Source organism: Vidua macroura, chromosome 8 (genome assembly GCF_024509145.1).
Source record: "Vidua macroura isolate BioBank_ID:100142 chromosome 8, ASM2450914v1, whole genome shotgun sequence".
Taxonomy (NCBI): domain Eukaryota; kingdom Metazoa; phylum Chordata; class Aves; order Passeriformes; family Viduidae; genus Vidua; species Vidua macroura.
In genome coordinates, this window is record NC_071578.1 from 9427499 (window position 1) to 9447331 (window position 19833).

General features: G+C 37.8%; 1 protein-coding gene across 2 annotated transcripts in view; it reads left to right on the forward strand.

Moving 5' to 3' along the window:
* GPAM (glycerol-3-phosphate acyltransferase, mitochondrial) overlaps positions 1–17398 on the forward strand; it is a 29961-nt gene extending 12563 nt beyond the window's left edge. The window contains exons 8-21 of one of the 2 annotated variants that reach the window (XM_053984153.1): positions 394–530; positions 1839–1938; positions 2640–2852; positions 3232–3345; positions 5290–5375; positions 6318–6433; positions 7220–7290; positions 8405–8669; positions 9172–9314; positions 10789–10866; positions 11639–11779; positions 12544–12733; positions 12843–12901; positions 14082–17398. In XM_053984153.1, the coding sequence (XP_053840128.1) occupies positions 394–530; positions 1839–1938; positions 2640–2852; positions 3232–3345; positions 5290–5375; positions 6318–6433; positions 7220–7290; positions 8405–8669; positions 9172–9314; positions 10789–10866; positions 11639–11779; positions 12544–12733; positions 12843–12901; positions 14082–14198 (1830 nt within the window). In that variant the 3' untranslated portion in view covers positions 14199–17398. The remainder of the gene's footprint in view (positions 1–393; positions 531–1838; positions 1939–2639; positions 2853–3231; positions 3346–5289; positions 5376–6317; positions 6434–7219; positions 7291–8404; positions 8670–9171; positions 9315–10788; positions 10867–11638; positions 11780–12543; positions 12734–12842; positions 12902–14081) is intronic. The other variant, XM_053984154.1, reaches the window with a different exon arrangement.
* Positions 17399–19833: the final 2435 nt, after the last annotated feature.

A 19833-nucleotide genomic window follows, 5' to 3' on the forward strand; every position in this document is an offset into this window, starting at 1 on the left:
ACCCACTATTCATAACTCCTTGCTAATGTCTATCTGGTATTTCTATACCAGTACTTTGGTGACAGTGAGGATTTTCCACATCCCTTTAATTGTTTGATTGGTATCTCAACACTGTCAGCCTGAAGAAACTGGGAGTATTAATCATTGTTAATGTAACAGATACAATTGAAAACTACAGTCCATGAAAACTAAAGAAAAGTTGACTAAAATGTTCTCATTGACCCAGCTGTAGGAAAACCAGGAGTAAACAAACTCTATTATGGTAACTGGAAGATACAAGCAGTTTAGATAAGATGATGCTAGCAATCTCAACAGTGGATTTAAGAAAAGGAGTAATATTCCATGTTTCCTACCAACTGACCTGTTTCTTTTTTCCTTCTCTCCCCACCATAGATGAATTTGCCTCTTATCTTTTTGCCTGTTCACAAATCCCACATTGACTATCTACTTCTTACATTCATTCTTTTCTGCCATAACATCAAAGCACCCTACATAGCTGCAGGGAACAATCTCAACATCCCCATCTTCAGGTAATAATCTCTCCTTATTTGAAGAAAGACTGAGGTGGTGGGATCTGACCAACTGCACAAAGTGTGCGAGTGTAAGATTATCTGACTGTTATTGGGCCATTATGTAGAATTTCTTTGGTTTCTATGACAGATTCTTTGGTTCCTGTTCAGACAGAGAGCATCACAACATCCTTCTAACAGAGAAGCTCTGTTACAACCTTAGTAGGTTAAGGAGAAAGGATATTCCTTTTTTGGAGTCTCATAGTGGTTAGTTGACTAAGGAAAGGTCATCATATGATGATGACCATATGAAAGAGTTGTGACTGTACAGCTCTTCATGCAATTTAGTGAGCTGGCTAATGAGCAGAAACAGTACTTTGAATAGAAAAAGTATTCCACTTGAGTCTGTGTTTAAATTATATTTCTGGTGGCTGAAGAACCTGAGGTATTTAGGTAATATTTTGCCACTGAGAATTTGGACATATTTGGTATCTAAAGAATGATTGGATACTATAGGAAATGATGAGGAAAGAAGGGGAATGCCTTGACTTCAAGGATATTTTACACCAGTAGGTGCTGGTCTGTAATAATCCTAGTGAAAAAGACATTCCTATAAATTAGCAATTTAAATGCTGGTTCTTAGTGCCAGCAGAATAAAGAAAGTTTAGCATAGATAATCTAACATTACTTTAGGCACTGGGCACCCTGAGTTCTGCAGCATTCAGCAGGCCCATCTTCCCTACATAGCATCCTGTCTGCAGAACGGGGTACTCCCGTTTGGTCTTTTGAGGCAGTAAAGGATTTTTTTCAAGAAAACAGTCCTATTCTTCATGGCTTCTGTCAAGCAGAAGGGATGTCCTCATGAGAAATTCTCACTGTGAGATAAATGCCGGACCATGCAGGTGATGCAATTGCTGGTGCCAAGGGGGAGTTGCCTGTAGATTGCTGTGTTAAAATCAGCTGGCTGAGCTGATTCTGCAGCTGGGAGGAGTGTGCAGCACACCACGGGCATGCAGGCCGTGCAGTCTGTGCAGCACAGACTGGAGCCAGCTCAGGTGAACTCATACATGGGTCACCAGCATCTCAGTGTGCAAGATTCTCCTGGTCAGTGGCCTGTCAAGACAGTGAAGTGGAGCAAGACAGTGCAAATAAGCCTGTTCATAAGTGAAACAGAAATATTTGTTTAGTCCCATCACGTGTGTAATACAGTTTAGTCTTTAAGAATTTCAGTTACTTGAATCTCTGTTGCGTGCAAGGAATTATTTGTTGGAGATGTAGTAGTTTCCTGCAAACTGAAACCAATGAGTATAATCTTCCTTTGGTGTGTAGCACATTGATCCGCAAGCTGGGAGGATTTTTCATCCGTCGGAAGTTGGATCAGAGCCCTGACGGTCGTAAGGATTTCCTGTACAGAGCTTTGCTCTATGTGGTGTGTATTTCTTGTCTGTCTTTCTGTAGGCAGCGTTTCACTTGGGTGGCAAGTGGGAAAAGTGGGTTCCATCGCTCTTTGAATTTGAGTTTTATACTGCAAAAGGGGATTCATTTTTGTATGAAGGTTTGAATTTATAGAATAAAGAAAACTGCATGCTCAGCCCTTTTGAGGATGAGCAGATATCCACCTTGCATAATCCTTATTAAAGAATGTGGAATTAATGCTCTCTGAGTTAACTTATGCTTGTTTCACTGATGTCTTTTGTTGTGAGGCATCTCTACACTGATTCACTTAACACAATGGAAGTCTCTCTTCTTGATGGGTTGATGTAATCCTTTGTGCCCTTCAGTGTAGTAGCTGTATTTGCATCTTGGAAGATGGGATGTGCTGGGGAACCAGAAGGAAATGAATGTGAATCAACTGCATCAACCATTGCTAGAGATGCTTTTTGAACAGATGTCATTATACTGCTTGTATATTCATGCAAATTCAGTTGCACATAGGTCTGGGCTTGTGTCAGGCATTAATTAATTACTGGGTTTTTTCCCCACAAGTACTTATGCCAAGTCATGATCTTCCAATGCTTTTAAAAGGCAATGGTTGCCGACAATATATCGGAAATATAATTGTGTATTATTATGTATGCCAATATCATTAGATACTTATTTTTTCTCTTTTCCAATCTTTTTTGTATTCAGCACATAGAAGAATTGTTGAGACAGCAGCAGTTTCTAGAAATATTCTTGGAAGGCACGCGGTCTCGAAGTGGAAAGACATCTGGAGCTAGAGCAGGTCTTCTGTCTGTGGTGGTGGATGCTCTCTTCTCAAATGCTACTCCTGATGTCCTAATTATACCTGTGGGAATCTCCTATGATCGCATAATTGAAGGTCACTATAACAGTGAACAGCTGGTAAGAGCAACCAAACAACTTGTTTTGCCTGGGGGATTTTCTGCTTATGTGCAGGAAAATGTGTTACATAGTTAAAGGTTGTGCTAGTCCTATGTTCCATGGACTCAGGGTTCCTGTTGAGCCATGAATCTCAAAATGTCTCTGATGGGGAGTGCTGAGATACAGGTGACACACTTCTAAATGCAAATTCATGACATGACAAGTAATATGTTCAAGGGGATATCTACAGAGAAAAATACTTCTCTAGATGAACTTGAAGTTATAAGGTGTGTCAAAAGCTTTGGGCTTGCTTTGTCTGCTGTTGCATGCATTTAATTTTAAACATAACCTTTTAATTGCAAAGTGGAAGAAAAGCAAAACAACCGCCTATGTTTTCTAGGGCAAGCCTAAGAAGAATGAAAGTCTTTGGAGTATAGCTAGAGGAGTCTTCAGAATGCTGCGGAAGAATTATGGGTGTGTCAGAGTAGATTTTGCACAACCATTTTCCTTAAAAGTAAGTTTGATATCTTGAATGCCTTTTTAAAGGTTTGACATTCTTGGTGTTTCAATAGTGGGACACATTTATTTTGATTTTCTCACTGTTGGTTATCATCACTAGCATTATCTGCTGCAGACCATTCTAGCAGGACAAAAGAATCCCTGTTTTTGATGAATGTTTGAGTCTTTGGGCACCTTTGTATTAAGCTGAAATAGTCTCAGACGTGATATATTAGTTTTGAAACAGTGTAAGTATTCTTACTGGTAGGGTTCTTTGTTTAACGAGCAATCTTTAAAATGATCCTTATACTGTCTAGCAATTCTTTACATTGCAGAGACATTTGGAGTTGAAGGAAGCTGAATACTGTTTTCCAGTGTAATTTAATGACATCTGCAATGGTTGAGGAAGGGCATTTATCTCGCTGGATTTTTAAAATTGCTAAGCAAATTAGTAGCTATAAAAGTGTCGTGGGTAATATATAATGAAAATCTGTATATTCTTTGAAAGTCATCATTCATTATTATTTCACAACTGTTACCTACAGTACTTCACTGTCTTCTGTTCTGTAGTTTCTCAGAGAATGGGGTAGTGTGGCAGTATCTACCTTTATCTAAATTTTCTCAAATCTCTTTGCAGAATCTGCTGGTACTAATCTATATTTCACTAATCTGTATTCTGCCACAGTATACCTTATTTTTAGTGTGACTTTAATAAGATTAAGCACTGTAACAGCAACTTACTAGAACATTATTCAAATTAATTAGGTGTTCTTTCTGCCCTACTTCTCTCAGAAAAAGCAGTAGGGTTGGAGAGCTTTGGAGAGTTCAGTTACCACAGCACGAAATTATTGTGACCGGCTGCATTCCATTATAATTAGTGTAGTAGGGAAAGATACTAATTCACTTCCAAAGGAGAAGGCTTGGGCTATTCTTGGTAGGGAGTTAACAACTCTTCTTGGATCAGTGTAAGGAAAAGAGGGTTATCTGCCCTCTTAATCTAGTGAAATGCTAATCACTCTGTACCTTCCCAGCAGCCTCTGTCAGGTCTCATTTGTACCTGTGTTCCTTATTGTGCTCTAGAATAATGACAAATGACATAAATCGTTTAAGTGTGCCTTAGCTCACATTTGCAGAAGTGTAACTTTAGTTGTGTCACTGCAGGTTTTTCTAAAGCAGATGAGCTTTGGGGGTTAATTTTGGGCATCTGCAGTTCTATGAGCACAGGCTTGGAAGCAGAAGAGAGTGTGAAAGAGGCTGTGGAAGTCTTTTAAGCAGCTTTCCTGGGAGGGAGCTGTTTTCCTGACCAGCAGGTTAAGTGGCTCTTTATTTTCCCATTCTTTACAGAAACTGAGGGAACACAGTGTCCTGAAAACAGAATAGTGTAAGTTTTAACCTATAAGGAGAGGAGTTTGACTTGTGAGAAATTTGGGATTCAGGAATTCTAAGCATGCAGTACCCTGCCTGCTTCTTGGGGTCTTTAGTTTGTGTCTTGCAACTGGAGTTTTGTACAGCAGTGTTTCTTCCCCTTAGAAGTTCTCTCTCCTGGCATTTGAGGGAGGCAGGAGTAAGCGATAATTACAGTCTCTATGCTGGTTCTGAATGGGTGCTAGGTTTTGCTTTCATTCATGTTAATGAGGCAGTTCTCATTAATTTAATCGTAGAACTCATCTCAAAGGAGTTGTTCACAGCAGCATGCTGACAGAGGTTATGTGTTGTTTTCATTGCAAGGTTTTTTATGAAGTACAGATTGCTTGCTGTGGGAAGTCTACTTTTTGCATAAAATAAGTGAATAAGCTGTTGAAAACTTTTAATATCTCTGACCTTATTACTGCTTTTTTAGGGGGAGCTATTTTTAATCAGTTGCATTTTTGAATCATTGTCTTTTTCCTGTAATAGCATTATCAGTTGAATGCAAGAATAAGTAGAAAAAGTACAAAATTAACGGGCCTTTTTTTAACAGGAATATGTAAACAGCCAAAGCCAAAAACCTGTGCCTGCTCCTTTTTCTTTGGAACAAGCTTTGTTACCAGCTATACTTCCATCAAGGTAGAGATTTTTTTTTTGGGCACTGTCGAAAAGGGAGGACAGGTTGGGATTTGTTTGTTTATCTTTTTAGTGTTCTGCATTATATTCCAAGCAATGCTTGAACTCTGCATGGATAATCTAATTGTTTATAGAAAAGTGCAAAACTTAGGCAATTCTAAGTGCAATTTATTATAAGAGTTACAATTCTTCCTGATGAGCTCTATTCAAATAAATTCAAGTAGACTTTTTTCCTTTTTTATTGTTTTTTTTTTTAGTAACCTCTGTTGGTTTGTTTAAAAATGTTATGGAATAATTTAGGGGGGGAAATGACATGCTTAGGGAAAAGTAAAGGACTTGTTTTTGAACCTCACAAACATTTCACAAGGTTTTTGGAAAATAGTTTCAAAGCAAATAGGACCTGTGAGTGAGTACTCCTTGTTTTCAAGGAGGTGACTGTCAGAGCTGCAAAACTGCTCAAGGGTTAGTTCTGCATTTGTTACATAGGTACACATTTTAGCTGTTTTTTTCAGGAGTTATACAAACCTGTGTGGTCCTGGTGGGGGCAAAGTCAGTCCTGTACCTTTAGAAAGTTGTGAGTCCGTACAAAAGACCATTTCTAGTTTGTAGAGAAACTGGGCTCTGTCTTTTAGGCAAATTGTTTTTTTCTACTGTTGTCCATATTCGTTGAAGAAAAAAGAACAATTGGTGTTAGAGCAAAGTCATGAGTAGCCATAGAAAAAGCTTGCAATTTTTCTTCTGGTAGTCTTATTTTTGTGCAGTGCAAAGAAATAATCAGGAAAAGTTGGTAGAGCTTTTTGCTGATAACATTTTCTGCCCTTACCAGACTGTAATGGTATTTTGTGCTGTGGTTCAGTTAAGTGTACATAAAAAAATCAGTTTATATTATTTTACATTTTGATCAGAATCTAAATGTCATCATGTTAATTTTTATTCTGTATTCAGACCTAATGATACTGTGGATGAAGGTGCAGAAGCCTCGCTGCCCAACTCCAGGGATATCACCAGCGAACCCTTCAGAAGAGAGCTGATAGCCAACTTGGCTGAGCATGTTTTGTTCAGTAAGTGTTGAAGAGTATCACTACCACAGAATCATAGAGTGGTGTGGATAGGAAGGGACTTTGAAGATCATCTCATTTCAACCCCCCTGCCATGGGCAGTGACACCTTCCACTGGAGCAGGTTGCTGTCAGCTGCCTGTTCGGTTTTGCTGACAGCATGAATTTTCTGTGTGGTAATGTCACACTTCCTAATTGTCTCCATTCAGGTGATCATTTCATGACTTACATAATTTTGACAATTCTCCATCTTTTGTCTCCCTCCATTCTCTTCAAAATTTAATAAACTCTTTTTCTGATCAAGTAGAAGATTTTTATTCTGTTTGTTGGACTAGTACACTAAACTTTCTGTACTTTGAAGTGCTTGATTGTCTTATTGATACACTCATTGCTTGTCTCTTCATGTAAGGAGCTATTGGAGTGTCTTAATGGCATTATTTAAGATTATACATGAACTCATCTAGCTGCATAGATCAGTGTTGCCAGGTTTTACAGGTTATGTGCTGTGTGCTTCAGTCAGTAGGTCTGTGGTTTGTGGTACCAGAGATACACAGGAAACAGTACTTACCTTAGTAAATATTAAAGCTTTATTTGGCCTTCTTAGTCCCAGTTGCTTTGATTACTTTAATATTGTTTCTGGACAGACATAATACACTTTGTATTTCATTCAGTGGGTACAGTTCTGTGCCCACATCAATGTTATTATTTTTTAAATAGTGGGTACTCTTTCATTTGTAATGGTGTTTGGAATGTCTCAGATGCTCAGCAAGTTTATCTTGTTCACCTCTAGCTGCTGACAAGTCCTGTGCTGTGATGTCTACCCACATTGTTGCCTGTTTGTTGCTGTACAGACACAGGCAGGTAAGGCTTCTGTGTTGCTTAAATAGCCAAACATTGCTTTGGCCTTGTTAACGTATTAAAAAAAGTATGGATTTTACTATTGCGTGATACTGATTAAAAAAAAAGATGCATTTAAATTAAAAGTGGATTTCAGGTAGTCTGAGTGCTGATATTTTAGTTTGCAGTGAGTGCTTGAACACAAGCCATTATTGATGGGATGATAATAAATGCTCATGTGGAAATAAATCTTTGTAATTCAAAATGTTATGCTTTTTTTAAAGATTGCATGGGTTTCATTTATTGTATCAGGGTTGTTTTTTAGATTTCAAAACATATTCACTACTGAATACTCTAGAAACTGTTCCATTAATTTCCAAATTGATTTTACTGTTCCTCAGTACTAAAATGCTATATCACAATGGCCGAATGATACTAATGTTTACCTGAAGTCTTGTGCATGAAAGTTGGAAGATTTTTTTTTCCTCCTACAAGTTTTTGTATTTTTTCTAAACGTCTTTCAAATCTGAAGCTTTTATTGCACATAAATTGAGAACAAATGGAAAAATACTGGTCACTTGTATAGTCCTGCTTGTGAAGGAAGTGTTACCATTCTCATCAGTCCAGTCTTTCCAATTTCCTAAAATAGTGGAATCAAAGAAGCATTTTACAATGTGATCTGACTCCATTTTGGCAGAAAACAGGAAAAGGAGGTGCCTGAGGAAAGACTTTTCCTCATGTTCCACACCAATTGTTCCCTTCTATTAAGTGTGATATTCCCAGCTAATTGATCATTCTCTTTACAGCATAGGTAATGGAAATACGATACTTGTGACATGGTCTTGAGGTATCTTGAGGTATTCAGGTGTCTGCAGGCTGTGAAACAAACCAAGCTGCAAAGAAAAACCTTGCATTCCCAAATAGTTCCATGGCTGTAAAATATAATTGCATGTAATTCAAAACATGTGGAACTACTTCATCAAAACCTCAGTGAAAATCAGTTTTTCTGATAAGACTGTTGTGCTTTGGATTATTGGCAGTTAGTGTATTGTGTTTGATATATACCTGATTATGTGATTTACTGATAGATTCCTGTGCAGAAAAATTGTTTTAACTGTGTGATTCTGTTTATTTGTAGGGAACTGATCTTTCCAGACTGGTAGAAGATTTCTTCTCTATGAAGGAGGAGGTCCTAGCCCGTGACTTTGACTTGGGATTTTCAGGGAACTCAGATGATGTTGTCATGCATGCCATCCACTTGTTGGGGAACTGTGTAAATATCACAAACACGAGCAGAAACAACGAGTTCTTTGTTACTCCCAGCATCACAATACCTGCTGTCTTTGAGCTCAACTTCTACAGCAATGGAATACTTCATGTATTCATTAAAGAGGCTGTTATTGGTATGTTTTGGGGGTTATCAGGAGAAGACTTTCTTGTAATCCTTGAAGTCAAAGTATCTGCACAAAAATCCCTATCACTTTCTCATGTTATTTACTTTAATACAATTTTCCACTTCCTGTTTCAACTCATGTTTACCTTAACAAAGAGTTTTAAAGCAAACTTATATTTTGTTTGAGGAATGTTCCTATTCTTTTTTCCCCTCATCCTTTATCTTTCTTGGAAGTATTTGTATATTGGTCACTGCCATAGACAAGGCACTATCAGAGTTCTGAGCCAACATGGTAAAACCTGAGTTCTGGTGTGCAGTATTTTTATGAGATTTTGTTTTGATCTGACATTACTGGACACAAAAGAGTGGTTAAGTCTGTTTTTATTTTGAATGGCATGTGTAATATTTGACTGCTTTTAGCCCCAGAAGTGGACAAAACAGAAGTCTGATGTTTCCTTTGCCATAAAGCTCTTAGGAAAATTAAACTTTGCCTGTGTTTGTTTCTGCTCCAGCCTGCAGTCTTCACGCGATTCAGAGCAGGAGGTACAGAAACGGCACCAGTGGTGCTTCTCCCAGTTTAATCAGTCAAGAACACCTGGTCCGAAAAGCTGCCAGCTTGTGCTACTTGCTTTCACATGAATTCACTGTGTCTTTGGTAAGTAATTGCATTAATTGTCCAGTTTGTGTTTTGCTTGTTACTTTAAAATTACAGGATGCCTTCTACAAGTGTCACAGCTCTGGTCTGTTCACTGTTCACACTGCAGTGTGATGGTGATGGGTATCAATGGCTGTCACACACTGAGTGCCACCTGCTGCTCCTGAAAGTGCTGAAGTGGCTGATGCTGGGCTGGGCCTGGGACGTTTCTGCTGTGCTTTAGGCCTTTCCTGAGAAAGGCAGCATTAAGAAGCCCACCTCGAGTTGTGGGAAGCTTAGAGACCAGCTTCTGTAACATATTTTGTGTCATTCCTGTCATTAGATCGTCACAGCTGTATTTGCATTCGGCCCAAACTATTTTTTTTTTACCTAATGAAACAAAAGTCATTGTAAGTACCCAGCTACTATGAGTTTGCACAGATAATTGAAATTGTGTTGGGAAGTAAGGCTCCGTATTGTAAAAATGTCCCTTATTTGCATAGGAGTGCAGTACTCATGTTGTGCCACACCTAGTACTTAGTGGAAATTTTAAACATGGCCTGACTTCAATTTTTTTTGTTACAAAACACTGACAAGAGCTGATGTTATCTCACATTTCAGACACTGCATACTTCCAGTTTTAAGTGCTAGGTGTTATTTTTTCTTAAAATTCTAGAGATTCTTCAATTAGTTCTTAACATTAGTACTCATATTTGACATGTGCGTTTTTATGGAAGCATAAGCCAAATTTAGTATTTTTGTCTACGTAGCAATGTTAGCTCATATACTGGAGTTCTTCAGTAATATTATCCTTCTGCTTTCAGAGTTATTAATGGATTATTATTTTTTTAACTAGGAAAATATTTCCTAAATTATTATTTTTATATATATATAATATATATATAAAATATATATATATAAATATAATATATTTATAATATTATTAATAAAGATGTTACAGATTATAATATATATTATATAATTATAATATATATTATAAATAAATATAATATAAATATTATATATTTATTTATTGTATTATGTAAAAGAAGTTGGATTTTTTAAATTCAGTTTCAAAACACGTAAGAGAATTTCTTGGAAGTGTAGTTTCCTATAAATTCAAAATAGATCCCTTTTATGAGTTTCAATAATTTTAATTTTATGATGATTTTATTCTGGGCATGTTAACAAACTAAAATTTGGTTAGAGGATATTAAAAAGGGGTAATATTTAATGTGGCTTTTTACCAGTGGCAATGCATTTTGGAAAAATCTTGCACATGTTTTAAATATCCTATTTCACTATAATTTTTTTAATGTCTGCCAGGATAAACACAAGAGTGGTGCAGTGGGATTATGCTGATAAAAGTTCAACAGCTTGCATAAAAGAAATAGTACTGCTATATCAAAAACATTCATACTGAACAGGGAATGATGTTGCTGTAATGGGTGTAATGGATGTGACTTTTTCACTGCATTCCTTTTATGTTGTGCAGCCTTGCCAGGTGGTCTATCAAGTTTGCCACGAGTCTGTGGAAAGGCTGATCCAGTATGGCATTCTCCTGGTGGCTGAGGTAAAGTGGCAGAGATGCTGTGGGAGTGGTGTACTGCACCATGGGTGGTTTATGCTCCTTAGTTGTGAGACTTGTTCTAAGTATATGCTGTTACTGAAAGCTTGTAACAACGTGCCCAGGACTGAGACTGCTTCATTCCTCTATTCCTAAGCATCAGACAGTTGGGTACAGTCAGCCTGTGATGCTTCATGACTCTGTGTGTAATTTCATTTTACCAGTAAAGCTACTGAGGAAGACATGTATTTTTGTACTGTCTTGAAACTTGGGATTAATTTTATTGTTGAAGCCATTTCAAATGTAGCATAGTTACATGGATTTTTTTACCTTCTAGTCTACAGGAGTCAGGAGTCCAGACCTTTAGTCATTCTTTAATTCTTCTGTATTTATCTCAGAATTACTGTAAAACTCCTCAGCTTGCAGTTTCAGGGTTGTGGGGGGGTCACTGTGTGGTGCAGTTTGCCAGAGGTGCACAGTGCAAAGAAAGCCTTAGGAGTGGAGGCAGCTGATTCAGCATATCTTTTCTTCATAAACTTCTTTTTGTGCACAGTAAACAAACCTGGGAACCCAGGAGGAAGCAAGAAAAAAACCCAGTCTTTTTCACCAAATGTCTCTTCTCTCTCCTTTTCTCAATGGTGTCTATAATTGAGTCTCACTTGCATCCATTAACTATTGCTTGATAAATGAATGAAGTCAGATGAGATTATAAAATAAACCAATTGCTTGCCTGGATTTGGAGTTTTACCTATTTACCACCTTGTTTTTGAAATTTAAGCAGGATGATCAGGAGGATGTTAGTCCCAATCTTACAGAACAGCAGTGGAATAAAAAACTCCCTGAGCCATTATCTTGGAGAAGTGATGAGGAAGATGAAGACAGTGATTTTGGAGAAGAGCAGAGAGATTGCTACCTAAAGGTAATATTTTCTTTAGGCTACTAATGTTGAACCCTCTTGTGAGAGATGTAAATGACTTTGTTTATTCAGGACAGGTACTGATAATTTTGGGGGGGGGGGGGGCGGGGTTTTGTTGGTTATTGTTATATGTTAGTATTGTTATTGTAAATACGTTAGTATTTTTGTACAGTCCATTTGTCTCCTTCGCATGAGGAAAATAGCTGAAGAAACATAAACAATCTTTATAGGGAGGTGGAAGAGCAATGGTTAGAGTCCTGAAAACTAATAAAGAATCAAGTACCTTGGTTTTATTCTTTACATGCAGTCTAAAAGGGGCACATCCAGCTGGTGTTTATATTCAGCCTATGTTTCACTTCATAGATTGCTTATGTTGACTTTAGATATATTACTAGTTTTCTCAGAGCTGACACAAACACTCTTTAGGATATCTTGTTAACACTTGAAAACTTCTGTCTCTGTGAATGTAGGGCAGCCCTTCTGTTGGCTGCAGAACAGCATGATGTCTTTAATTTTATCTTGGGAAAAAAAGTAATAATCTGCAGGAGGAAAAAATAGCATTGGTCTGTCATGTTCAGTGCCTGTTTTGTCCCTCATGATAAACCTCTTTTTTTGCTATGCTCCCATATTGTGCTGTGCCCCCACACTTCTTTTTGTATAGGTTTTTGTGCTTTTGTTTTTATTTTGGTTGCTGTTTGGACATGTTATGCCTTGCAGGTCGTTCTGATTTCCACTCTGTCACTGAACCTTTTATTGCCTTTTCTTAGGTGAGCCAGTCTCAAGAGCACCAGCAATACATCACCTTCCTGCAGAGGTTACTGGGACCATTACTGGAGGCATACAGCTCTGCTGTCATCTTTGTGCACAATTTTAGTGGTCCTGTTTTAGAGTCTGAATATATTCAGAAGCTACACAGGCACTTAATAAGCAGGACAGAGAGGAATGTTGCTGTGTATGGTACGTTAAACTGGTTTTGGAACAGGGTTTGATTCATTCTGTTCTTCCTACCACAAGGTAGCCCAAATTGAATTTCAGTTTGTTTATCTCTGGGTTTTCTCTCTTGCAGCTGAGAGTGCTACCTACAGTCATGTGAAAAATGCAGTGAAAGTCTTCAAGGAAATTGGAGTAAGTGTTTGGTGCTCAGAGCTGGCGACTGTTAAGTTTCATTTTAATAATGAGCACAATCTGGACATTTCAAGGAATCTGTTCAGTGTCATTTTAAAATCAGTGATTGTATCTGTGGAAATGTATTGTGGGTTTGGAGCATTTTGGTTTCCTTTAGGCTGGGGGCTGTAACAGAGACCACAAGCTGCAGAACAGGGCACTTCTTGCCCCTGGGAAGGTCTGTCTGGATGGATGGGTGACTAGACATTTTTTTTCATAGCAAATGGAGTTCCTCTGTTCTACTCCGTGTCCCTGTTGAGCCATACTGAAAGGCTGAGAGCATGATCTATGCTCAGTAACAGCTAAATTTAATTTTGAAGTCTACTTAAATCTTTAAAAAAGCATTAGTTATTGAATTTTGGCTTAATAGTGATTGATGCTTCAGAGGAACCATCCTTATACACCTTCAGTGTTCACCATGAGGATACAGGTCTTGTTTAAGATAAACATTCAGTTTTGTACTTTACCACTAGTATTTTAAATCATAAATCACCCATCTAGGTTTTGCAAGTGAAGTGTTTTTCTTTCATCAGACTGGCATGACTTCCTGAATGCCAGATAAGATGCAGCATTATAATTTGGAAGGTATTGATGTTTAGGAAAAATGTTGCTGGGTATGGGTTTTAAAGTCTTTGCCTTTAAATTCTGATATATTGAATAATCCAACAATAGTTGGCCTAGTAAAGGCATCTTTCTGTAGACTCTGAATAGCTGTGAGGAAAGCACAAACTGAATCCATCATTTTCCAACAGCAGGATAAACTAGAATGAAAAGTGGAACTAGATAATGTTTGCTGAGCATCTTTTATAGCACAGCATCTGAATTCTTGTTTTTAAAGTGCTTACACTTTCAACTGGATGCCTTTGATGGTTGTTTTGTCCCTCACTGTTAAGATTTGGCTCTTTATCACACACTGTACTTATTTCTCAACTTCTTTTCTTCCATAACCCCTGAAGGGCTTCAGCATTGAGTGAATTGTAATAACACCTACAGGCATTGCTATCTAAGCCTTGAAGAAATGAAAAGAAAGAAGTCTTGTAAATGAGGGAAAACTTAGTATAGACCATAACATTTTAATCTCAGAAGAAAGGAGATTCCCTTTAACGTGGTGATGCTTACATGTGTTCATGCTGTGCTTCAGGTTTTCAAGCAGACTCAGCAAAGGAAAGACACCATTTTGGAACTTGGCTCTACGTTCCTACCTCAGAGCAACAGGCAGAAACTACTGGAATTTGTCATGAGCTTCATGGTGTTATAGAACACACACAACACCTTTGTCCAGGGACACGAGGACAGGTTTTGAGACTGTGGCAAAGCCTGGGGACATTTGCTAATCCTTCAAAGTGTAAGGTGCCACTGTCTGGGTAAGGCCTTCTCTGACTTGAACTACTGGAAGACAAGTGCCTTCTTACGTGTGCATTTATGGGTTTCTTACGGTCCCAGTCCTGTTGTCATACAGTGATACTCAGATGACACTTTCAATACAAGCAATTTAACATGTTGCAAAAAATGAGATAAATTATCAGACTTAGATGTAAACAAAGTTTTATCAGTGTTACATTTTAAATTAACTTCTAAAGACTGTAACAGATGCACAAGTACACATATTGGTGTTCTGTGGCTAACCCTGAGTTCTTGAGTTTAGTGGCAGCACAGCTTATGGCTTGACTGAGTAACTTTCATTCCAATTCTGTTTTATTGTTTTAATAAATGGTTCAAAAATTTTGCTTAGATAGGCTATATACTTCATGGATAAAGCCATAGTTTTTCATAAGTGTTAACATAAATGCCAAAATTCTAATGAAAATTACAGGTACAGACATCTGAGAATAACGATCATGTAGCAGGTGATTGTGAGAAATGTCAGCAGGCACACCTTGCACTATTAAAACTGTGTAGTGCAGTGGTAAACTGTACTAATCACTGCTGTCAGGAAGAATGTGAGAGTAGTGTTCTTGCTTTTATTATGGCATCTGTCATTCAGCCAGATGAGTCAGGAGACAGTTGCTTGAATGTGAATATCTTGTAAAATCTTAGATTATTATTTAATTAAAAAAAAACCTAATAAGTTCAGGAGTTTTTTTGTTTCTGTTTTGTTTTTTTTTTTTTAATTAGTAGGATGTCAGATTTTTTTAAGTGGAGTAAAGACTTGATTTGGTGAAATAAGTTTTAATTTTGACCCTAAAAATTTCAGCAATAATTTTGTCAATTCTTTGGAACTGAGTGTTCGTATTATATTCTGTTGTTGAGCAGACCTGAATTGGCATGAAGTAGTACCTCTAGAAACACAGAAATATAAACAGTGTACTTTAGACTGTGATCTAACTGATTTACAAATAAAAATTAATTCACAGGCAAAACTGAATGATGAATAAATTCTGTCCTATGAAACAGGACTCTGGTGTTGCAATTTGATCCTTTTTCATGGAGGACTTGCACTGTAGATTTCATCTTCTCTTCATGTGAGGGCAGATTAGATTGCAACTTCTAGTCCTGTATTTTAGTACAGCTGATTTAGCTGAAGCAATAACTTAGTGGTATGTGAAGCTGGTTTGCTTGTGAAATGTGTTTTCCCTCTTTTTTGCCTTCTAGATGAGGGAAATGAAATATTTCCTTTGCTGCATTGCTTTGCTTGATTCTCACATCCTGGCCTTGTGAGCAGAAAATCCCCCAAATTTCATCATGTAATTTCTGTTGCTTAACATAAACAGGAAAATCATACTTGAATCCCAGCACTTGCACTGTTATGCCAGCACAAAACTGATGCACACAATTAGAGTTTGTGGCCAAGGAGCTTACATTTGTACTGCACATTTGTCAACAAGAATATTTCTGTAAATTTTTTTATTAAATGCTATTAATATTTGAAAGCTGCAGTTTATAGTTTATTAGCATTGTACTGTTAGCACTGTGAGATGCATGTGTTTGGTCACTAAACCAGGTGCTCTACAACACTTAAAGAATTTCTGAACCAAAGCTACATTAATATGGATAAACACTGACCCTTGAATCACTTGTGTTCTTATGTCCTTCTGCTGTCTCAGCAGGACTGACTACATCACACATAATTTGTTTTGTGAAGGCTACCAGCTGTTTAGAAAACAGTTTCATCTCATACTCACTGATGTGCACTGTTCATCCACCTGATGAATTCTCCATACAATGTTTGTTGCTGATGGCTTCCATTTAATATCAAAAAAGTCTAGGTGCTTCTGAATAACGAGCTCTCATAGTTTACTGCACTTCAGCAAATCTGAAGTGTACTAACAGCAAAGATTGTACATAATTTTTTTTTTTTTAAAAAACGAAGCAATATGAAGCAAACAAAACTTGAGTCATTTGATTAAGAATGTTTTGCCAATGGAGGTATTAGTTACCATAAAACCCAGGAGTACTGTGGTCACTGGAGTGTTCTGGCTAGGTGTTGCAACTAAAATAATTTATTGCTTACATTAAAAAAATTTAAAAAATAAATCTGGTTAACATAAATCAATGAGTGGGTAATAATGCATGTGAATACACATTAATGGATACTTATATATGCAGGGGGAGGGGCACCTCTAAAACTGTTTTGGTTTTGTATGAAAAAAAAACCTGCATGTGATAGATTGGTACTATGAATCATATGCCACTGGAAGCCCTTGCATTCTGCAGCAAGTGTGTATGATGTATACATGTATATATGCTAGTATGTATGTTCTGACACACAACACTTATGCTTTTCCCTGAAATTAAAGCACAGAATGTAAATTTATCAGGCTATAACAGTCAAAAAGACTAAACCAAACACTTGCACTGTATTTACACCTTCAGTGTCTTCTGATTTTATTAACTTTTCATGTTTGCTTTGCTGTTAGAATTCCAGGTCGAGTTGATTTCAGTGAAGTTAACCAGTAAAAGAGAAAGGACTGGCCCTGAATTACAACAACTGCATTTTAAGACATTATAAAGACTTACATGAGTCTCGTAATTCTTATGAGCATAATACTCAGGTGTGCAAATCTTTTTGGGCCAGTGTCTTTTCATGCTGTGAGAAATTTAACCTCTCCACACCCATCCCGTAGATGCCCTGTTTTTAGAGAGATGGAAATGTGGGGTTGCACTCCCGTGTTCCATGAGTTCACTGCCTGTGTTCGCAGTCTGGGCAGCGCATTGGCTCTGTGCCCTGGGCAGCACAGGGCTGCGCTCACCACCTCTGATCAGGAAGCATAGACACACACTTGCATTCAGCTGCCTGCCTGCTCCTCAGAGAAGTGCCCCAAGCCCCATGTGGAAGAAGGTTGATCTGGGAGGTGATGTGAGATGCTGTTGTTTTTGTGTTTCTGTGCTGATGAGCCGGGAACTGCTGACTGGAGAATGTTACTGTGTTTTACCTGTTATGTGTAATGCGTGTTTGTTGTAGAAGCACAGAGGTGTCATTTTAATAAATTAAACTGTTTGCTAATAGACATTTAACAAGCTCTTCTAGTCTTATTTTGATTTTTTTGTTGTTGTTGTGTTTTTTTTTAATAACTCGCTGAGATAATTCATTCAATAACTTTGTCCCACTGCAGGTAGTTTCTGAAATTAAACCATTAAAATATCTCATCATAGATGAGATAATAAAATTATGTCCACCAGTGTATGAACTGGTGCAGAGACACTTAAAAAGCAGGTTGAAGTGACATCTCAACTCCTAAGCAAAGTGGAGGTGCCATTTTGCCTCTCTGTTTGCCCATCCCCACAAGGTTGTTGCACTTGGAGTTCTTTCGCAGTACATTTCTCCTCATTGGGGTGTTTTTGTGTCATTCAGGAGCCTGGGATGGCTCTGATGCTGCAGACTTCCCTTCTTATGGTGATTTCAAGCTGACCTGGAGTGTGATAAACATCTGTCAGCAATTGTGACAGCATCTGGCAAATGTGAATTAATTGGAATGGGGCTTTAATATAATAAAACCTGCATAGATGATCATTACCTAAATCGAGAAGGAGGGATGCTGCTTCACTCTTCAGGAAAAAAAAGTTATAATCAGCTGATTCTGTAAGAGGCCTCTAGCAATGTTCACATGCAAGCAAGGCTCAATTAATTGACAACTCTAGGGTGAAGCAGGAAATGTAGAATTCAATTATTGTCAGTATCTTGAATTAAACCCAATTCTTGTTGGGGATGACCTTATATGTTATTTCTGTAAATGTCTTCCTATTTCTCAGTCTTTTGAAATCCCAAGTGCCAGATAAAGCACTTATCTCTAGTTTTTGCTTAATTCAGTTTTTCTATAATAAAAGCTTGTCAGGCTTATTTAGAAGATCATTGCTTTGAGCTCTCTGCTTTGTTCTCTTATGGTACATCATGTTTTCAGTAGCCCTGTGTTTTCAAGGCAAGATCCATATTGATTGAGTTGTTACTTGAAACATTTTCTTTTCAGTCTTTATTTATAGATGTTCCCTGTGTTTTGCACTGCTGGGTGAGAGTTATTGTCCTTATTTATTCTGTAAGTTGGCCAACCTGTTAATGTAATTATCCACAAGGTATTATCATAGTTGATGCTATCTTTAGAATAATTGACTTTCTGTCTTTCCTAAAGAAACATTTAGGAAATGTTCATCACTGTGTGTTGTGCCAGAGTTTAGGACTGAGAGACCATAAACCCCAAAAAGATTTTCAGCTTTCATCTGTCATAAAGCATTGGCAGTTAGAGAAACAAAAGCTATTTAATTAATTGCTGAGTAACTATTAGTTATATAAATCTATATGCATGTAATTATGCAATGCAAAATTTCAGTAGAAGACACATAGCATAATTGCTGTGAGTAATTTGCATGGAAAGGTTCTCCAGCACAGTAATTATGTTGGTTGTTAAACTGATAGTATTTGCAATGTCTTGGTCTCAAATGTTTTCCAGAGTGGCAGTCCCTGAGATGTGAGGAAACCCAGATAGGGAGATCAGATGATGCAAATTAGGCTCAAAGAGTCACTGAACCAATGCATGGCTTTAGACACATCACTTCTGATGCTGTTTTCTATTTTCATTAGGAAGTAATTTGAGGAACTGCATGTGTACAGGTATGAAGTGGATTTTTTCCTCTCCTTGAAACACAAGTCACAGCCAGAATGAAAAAAAATTGGAGTTGAAGGACTACTATTAGGAGTGGACATGATTTTAGATCTGTTCAGAGTCTTGTCTGTTCAGTATCTTCATTAATGACCTTGGGAATGGTAGAGAATTTGCTCTTTACATTTGTAGGCAATAAGTTCTGGGAGAGCCAGTCCAGTGGAGGACATCATGATCCCAGGGGTAAAGATAAGTTTTGGAAAGATCTGAAAGCAAAAAGAAGAAAGCCGTTGCAGCCAGGGAAGTACAGTGCATTACATCTGAGAGAGTACCAGCTGATATACAGGCACAGGAGAGAAAATAAACCAGCTGTGTAGCAATTCTTTAGAGAAAACTCCAATTTACTGGCAGACTACAAGCAGAATGTTACTGAGAAGGGTCCTGCTGCCATGGAAAGGGCAGGTGTCATGTAATGATACCCTTACTCCTGCACATGAATGACAAATACAGTGCAAAACTTTGCTGTCCATAAGGTCTCAGCTGGGATACCATGCTCTGTTTGAAGGATGCTGCAGGCAAGATGGAAGGGGATAAAAAAGGTCTTCCCTTCAGCCCTCTGCACAGAGAAGTATCTGGATTGTACCCTGGCTATGGGAGTACCCAGATTGCATAAAATCTGGGTGAATTTAGTCTTCAGTTGCATTGAAAAGAACAAGGGTAGATAATGTAAAAATTTTTTACTGTGAGCAAAGAGAAGTGCTGAGATAGATGGCCTGGGAGGGCTGATGTTTCCTCTTCCTGGGAAACACTGGGTCGCTGTCCCTGTTGGTTGGACCTTGCTGTGTGGTGGTGAGCAGAACA